We start from the raw sequence: 6,933 nt of genomic DNA, 5'->3' as shown, positions 1-6,933 counted from the left end.
AGTGTGATTGTATTTAAGTATGAATGTAAATGTAGAGATTAACTGTAAAAAAAAAAAAACACGTTTTTGGGAAGAGCATGTATAACTGTAGGAGGTATAAAGTGTTTTACTTTGCTTCCCAAAATGTATTGGTTTATTTCTGTACTTTATTTGATTATTTTTATTAATTTATTTTTTACATTTCCCCTCCTGATCTGCCTTAAAAAGAATAGTTCGACATTTTTGGGGGTAAAACGCTCAAATTCACCTTCTTGTCCGAGAGTTAGATTCATGCCGCTTTTAATGCCTGAAACGGCTAGGCTACCGTCAGCTTAGCCTAGCTTTAGCGCTCCGCTACCCTAAAGCTACAGTTGGTTGTTTTAACACTTTTTTGTGTGTGCACAGAACAAAAAAACGACATATAATGTGTTCAATAGTGAGTTTTAGAGGTGCTAGTATGATGCTGACATGACTAACAGAAGTTAACTGTGAAGCTACAGCCAGCAACCACTTAGCTTAGCATACTGACGGGAAACAGGAGGGAGAAACGGCTAGCATGGCTCGGTCCGAGGGTTGCTAAGTTGAAGTTTTTCATATAACCTAATGTGTTGTTTGATCTTTGTGTTGTCTGTTTTTGTATCAATTTAACAAGAAAATATGTGTTAATTAGTCAGCTTTAAAAAAGGTGCTGCTAACTTCTGGGCAGAGCTAGGCTAGCTTCTGGTTCTGGTAGTGCTGCTAGGCTAGCTATTCCCCCCCACCTCCAGTGTTGACGCTAGGCTAACATAGTCAGCTACTGGCTGAAGTTCAACGTGAAGCTACAGTTAGCTTAGCATACTGACTGGAAGTTAGCGCTGCTCATTAGAGCTGTGCTAGCTGTTTCCAGTCTTTATTAGGCTACGCTAGTGTGTGGTTGAATCTTTATGTTCAAAGTGTCAGCTTTTTTTGTGTGAATTTAAAAAAAACGTGGTAATGATTGAGCTTTAAATAAAGGGGGTGCTAGTGGGGAGATTTTGTAACCTTTTTCAACAATATTTATGCTAAGCTAAATCAATCCGTGTTCAGGCTTAAACAACATCGACAGCGGCTCGTTTTTCCATCTAACTCTTAACAAGACGGTGAATAATAAAGCGCATCCCCCCCCAAAAAGAAATGTTGTCCAACGGTTGTTTTTGACGTCCCTTCCTGCCTTCGTCCAAAAAGAGACTTCAGAGCTCATGTGAGAATGTTATTTCTGGCCGGCCTTTTCTACCAGTTTATACAGCTGATGCTAATATGCTAACACCCCCCCATGTCTTTTAACTAGTCCCACATTCGTCTCTCTCCCAGGACTATCATTGACCACCAAGTATTTTTATTTTTTTTTAATTTCTATTCCGCTTAAATCCCATTTATACCTGAAATATAACACTAATAATTGTAACTGAAAAAGATCAGGATTTGGATGAGAGCAAATGTTTTTTGTTTTTTTTTAATTTATATATCCTCTATAGATACACGTATGTATTTCATGTAACTAGACTTTGGTATTCTACTGTATACTCACTTCTGCTTCACGGGCGTTCTCTGGGTAGGTAAACACTGTCGGTCTCGTCATGTTGTGATCCTAAAATAGATGAAAACAAAAAAAAAATGGTAATGTGCTTTTTTTTTCATTAACATCCCACTATTTAAAAAAAAAAAAATTATGTTATTTTTATAAAAGGCATATGTGCTTTTATTTTCCAGGTTTTTATTTCCTGACGTGAACACGAGGCTTTTGAGATTGTTGACTTGGTCTGAACTTTTTTTTGCAGTATAACTGATTTGTAAACATGGAGCTCAATGCTGCTAATGCTTACTACTGCTTCAGAGTTTGTAGTTCCAACCTTCATCCCCCCCCCCCCACACCTTTTTTCTGTACTAATAAGCAAAATCTTATTAAATGTAGTTGTATGAAGCTGTGAAACCTTGTGGTCTTTGGCATGGCTTCCTGTCCCTGTCCTCCCCCCCTCCATGCAACCAGACCTCAGAAACCAGTACTAACGTGCATTATGGCCATCTGCAGCTTACCGTCTTTATAGTCGTACGTCCGTCCTTTCAGAGTAAAAGACTCATCCGTCAGATTCAGATGGTGAGGTGAAGCATTTAGAACAATATCCTTCATCTTCATCAGCAGATGGAGTTGACGTGGAACTGTAGACTCTTACAAATGTTTAAAAAGAGAATAGGAATCCGGTAAGTGGACGACACCGAAATATTTTACTTTGAAAATCCATCCGACGTGGTTTTAATTTATATAATTTCAAATAAATCTTTTAAAAACTATATTTCAGTTAATGAAGAAGTTGCTTGAATTATATTAATGAAATTAGGGAGTTGCATGATCCATGATAACAGAATGAAACCATCTCTACTGAAAATTATTAATCACAAAAATAAAATCATATTTTTAAATTATAAAAATAAAGTTTTCCAAAACACGGGTTAGAAATGTCTTTAGAGGTATAGTACTTGGTTTGCTTATGAAATTCTAATTTTAGCTCCTTTGTTCCACTAAATTCACCACTTTTCTGACTTTTCGTCAAAAAAAGATAAAGAACAAAAGTTGAGATTCCGAGTTAATTCTTGACTTTGGAAACTAAGACAGGAAACACAATCATAACGTTGCTTTCACGGGTCGAGAGGGAAACTTGGACAAGAAAGCCTTAAAAGAAGTGCTCAGAGCAGTTATAGATCCTTAAAAATGTAAACATCTGAGATGACGAATGTGATCATATTGTCACTTCATTTGGGTCTTGGAAGTATAATTCTTCTTGGGAGGTACAAGCACGCCATCTACTGGCCAATAGTTCACATGCAAAATAAATAAAATCACTATGTAGTTCAAAAGGTCTGTAGAATTTATTACAATTCCACGATCATAAACAAAAAGCAGCAATTACAGAAATATGTACAAGTCTGTTTTCTCTTCTTTTTAAAATACTGGTGGCGAGTTTCAGGTTCCAGTTTCAACTTGGCCCCCGAGTTCAGTCTCTAATGCTGCGTCAAGTGCAAGTCCAGGTCACTTGGAAGAAGCCGGACAAATTAGGGGGTCAGCGAGGGTCGGCTAGCGCCACCTGGAGGAGGAGGGGGGGGAGGAGGAGGAGGAAGGGCGTGCTACAAAACAGTGCGATGACATCACTCTCAGCCAGTTTCCCTTGGCGTCGACAGGTGTGGCTGCTTTTAAGACCTTGTGATGATGATGATGATGATGAGGAGGAGGGGGCGGGGCTTGTTAACACTGTATACTCTGGCAATGCAACGTGGGATGAGGCTGTAAAAGTATCACCTGGTGCCGTTAATGTAATAATGACACGCTGTAACACTTGCGAGGCGACAGCGGTACACAGTGGTGAGGAATTATGGGATGTCTGACCAGAAACATCAGAAGAAAAATGTTGTTGAAGCACTAAAAAATAGAGTTATTGCTTCGGGACACGTCGGCTGTCAGTGACTCCCGGTTATCTTGAGACGTTGGTGGCGTCTCCTCAGGTTCTGACCAGGTCCTGCTCGGCCAGCAGAAGGAAGGGGGGGGACTAATGTAGAGAGTGCATGAAGCTGTCCAGGTTGTACTCCGTGTCGTACTGCTGCTGGTCCCAGAGCTCCCCCAGGCCGTCCAGCACAGACTTCATGGAGGCCTTCCCTGAGGTGGACGCCGACTGCTCCGCCTTCTCGCCCTGAAAAACACGTTTATATAAAGATCAGCCAAACACAATACATGTTTATGTTCTCGTCTACAAAGGAATAAATCCTTCTGATACGGCCATTTAGCTAGTTTCCATGTGGGAGACCTGGGACCCTGATGGAGGTCTCACCTCGTCCAGGCTGAAGAGGTTGAGGAGCTGGTCCGTGCCCATGCTCTGCAGGCTGGCGTTGTCCTGGCTGATGACCGTGTTGGCGATGCTCATCTTGAATTTCTGCAGACCCATGATCTTCTCCTCCAACGTGCCGCGCGTGATCAGCCTGTACACGTTCACCACCCGTTTCTGCACAACACAATAAATATGAACAGACATGTAAAACGTCTCTGCCAATTTCATTTCACTTCAGGTTCATTTCACATCATTTAACACAAGAGCAGCGGCGTCACATGACCCATGGCTGTTCAATACCGCAGCAAGGAAACCGATGAGCTAGTCACTAAATCCAAGATGTTTCCAAAGAAGGATTTGTCATCTTGTTTGTCTAGACCATCTATTCTTAAACCACTGGTGGGGTTCAGAGTGCCACCTAGTGGGCTGCAGAGGTACTGCCAAAAAGGTGAGAATACATTCAAAACAAAAGATTTTTACTTTTATATCTTAAGGGCTCCATAATCCACATAAATACAAACATCGTTTGAATATCACGACACTAAAGATCCATAATTTATTCACGGTGGTGTATTTGTACCTGTCCTATCCGATGGGCTCGATCCATGGCCTGCAGGTCCCTCATAGGGTTCCAGTCATGTTCCACAAACACCACGGTGTCTGCACCCGTCAGGTTCAGACCGAGACCCCCGACGTGGGTGGTCAGCAGCAGCACGTCAATGGACGGGTCGTTGTTAAACCTGAGATCCAGAGAAAACAAAGTCAGGCAGAAGAATTGGGAGCCGGCAGCAGGTGGAGTTCAGAGCCACGGCGACTAGATAATAAATGAAGCCGCCGACCTGGAGACGATGGAGTGGCGCAGGCCGGCCTGCACGCTGCCGTCCAGCCTCAGGTAGGTGACGGAGGGCAGTTTGGGTTTCAGCAGGTCGTGTTCCACGATGTCCAGCATGCTCTTGAGCTGACAGAAGATGAGCACGCGATGCTGGGCCACCACGGCTTCAGTTCCCCCCTCGGATCCTCCACCGGCTCCCAGACCGCAGTCCAACAGCAGCTGAGAACAGAAAACACATCAGAGGATGGCCATAATTGTATTAAATCTAATTTAATACAACAAGCCTTCTAGCTCTATTCTGGAAACATTAGTGGTGAAGTGAAATAACATCATGTGTTCAAATGCAAGCTTGCAAAATGTTTTGAGGCGGCTCATCAAGGATTAATAATAAAATTCCCAAAAACCAGAATGCATCTTTTGATCAAGAGCAATATATTATTAGCATATAAGTTAAATTAAACCCAGGGAGCCCCGTTCCAAAGCACGTTACCTGTTTGAGGGCGGAGAGTTTGGGCGCGTGCTGCAGGTCCCGCAGGCTGGAGTTCTGACCCGCGAGCTGCTCGGTGACGCGCTTGTACTCGGGATGCTGCGGCGTCAACACCAGACTCGGGTGGTTGCACAGCTTCCGCAGGTACTGCAGCGCCTGAACCGACGGAGGTTAACAATGAGATGCATCAGCAGGGCACGAGGGTGAGGAGGACGGGAAGTTTCAACTATTAATGCATCCATTGGTGAAACTAAATCACCTTCACTAAAACTGTTCATCAACATAGTGTCTGTTTAGTGCCTGAAGAATGGAAGCTGAAATATATCCACAAAATAAATGCGGTGTACCTGGAAGACGTGGCCCGTGGCCTTCAGTTTGGGCTTCTCCTCCTCGACTGCAGACGTATTGGAGATGCTGTCCTCCACGCTGGCCTTGGCTCGAGACTTTGCAAAGTCTTCATACAACTGAACCTGCAGGGAGCGACAAAACATACCCAGGGCTTGAAGCAGGAAAAAATCCTGTGCCTGAAATTTTTTTATGCATTGGGGAGAAGAAAATTCTGAACATTTGCAATCTAAATGAATTAATCTGGTGCACTTTGAGAGTAAACCCACATTATAGTTTGAAACAACATTCAAAACACACACAGCCAGTATCACTAAGCATAAAGTCCGCTAGCTTAATGCTAACGTATAATACCTCAGAAATTAGCATCACCAAGGGCGTAACTTTGAGTTGAACATTGGGGTGGTTGAGATTTCCACCTGTGAAGCAGGTGTGTGTATATATATATATATATATATATATATATTCTTTGGCCACCAGCCACTGCGGCAGGTTTGGGTTTACCAGCCCAGATATATAGTTTGTGCCTAAGATAAAGTTGACCGACTCAGAAAATGCATAAAAATGGGTCTTGAACGTGTACAAAATACACATTAAAGTGTGTGCAAGTGTTCTTGTTAGGACTCATGGTCCTTAATTGTCTCTAACTTTAAGTATATTTGTCCCAATTACAAATGGGTTTGTAGTGTTTCCCACAGGATCTTTGGAGACTATGGTGGGGGGATTGCGATCCTCTAGGGGGGTCCGGGGGCATGCCCCCCCGGGAGAAAATTTTGAATAATTTCATTTTAATGCATCAATTTGGTGAATTCTGAGAAACAAAATATGACATATCAATTACTGACCAATTTCTTACAAACTGCTGGTACTGATACAAATGTTGACATACTAAATGGGGTTGAGGAGTTTAAGCATTCAAGAAAAGATGAGAACAAAAATGACTAAAACACAATTCGTTTATTATTATTATTAATAATAATAATAATAATATTAGTGGGTGACTATTCCTCAGCCTTCCTTGGTGTTTTGGTTTTGACTAAAGCCTCGTTCACATACGTCGTCACTCGCCTATCTCTGAGAGACAGCTGTCAATTAATGTTAATGTGTTCTAGTGGAATGTGGTCAGGACAGGCGATGTGATGTGGTCGATCGGAGATAGAATCATTTTAACTTTCTGCGATGCGAGTGAAGTGAGTACCAATCACAATGTAGAATAGAGATGATCGACAGTTGACGTCAACAGAGAGTTCCACAGAGAGTTGTCGCTTGAAGTCGCCGCCGGCGGCAGTGAATTTTTTTTGCCAGCGAGTAGAATTCAGCGAGAAAGCGAGTGACGGGCGAGTAGCGACGTATGTGAATGGGGCTATACGCGCACGCACTGTCGAACTCGCCGGCTGGGGGGGGGGGCAACCGTGAGTGGTGGCACTGGAGCCCTAGCAGTAGCTACCTCCTGTTGG

At 42.9% G+C, this 6,933-nt stretch overlaps 1 protein-coding gene across 1 annotated transcript; it reads right to left on the bottom strand.

Moving 5' to 3' along the window:
• Positions 1–2,840: 2,840 nt before the first annotated feature.
• Positions 2,841–5,601, bottom strand: LOC311010239 (TATA-binding protein-associated factor 172-like; the record flags this gene model as incomplete). The annotated part of the gene is made up of 6 exons (XM_084040781.1): positions 2,841–3,677; positions 3,816–3,986; positions 4,393–4,552; positions 4,652–4,863; positions 5,135–5,287; positions 5,479–5,601. Coding segments are annotated over 6 exons (960 nt in total), but the record flags the coding sequence as incomplete, so codon positions are not given.
• Between the last annotated feature and the right edge of the window lie 1,332 nt (positions 5,602–6,933).

Source organism: Eutrigla gurnardus (assembly GCF_963514095.1).
Source record: "Eutrigla gurnardus genome assembly, contig: SCAFFOLD_233, whole genome shotgun sequence".
Lineage (NCBI taxonomy): Eukaryota > Metazoa > Chordata > Actinopteri > Perciformes > Triglidae > Eutrigla > Eutrigla gurnardus.
Note: the sequence above shows the minus strand (reverse complement) of the source record. Positions and strands in the feature narration are given on the sequence as shown.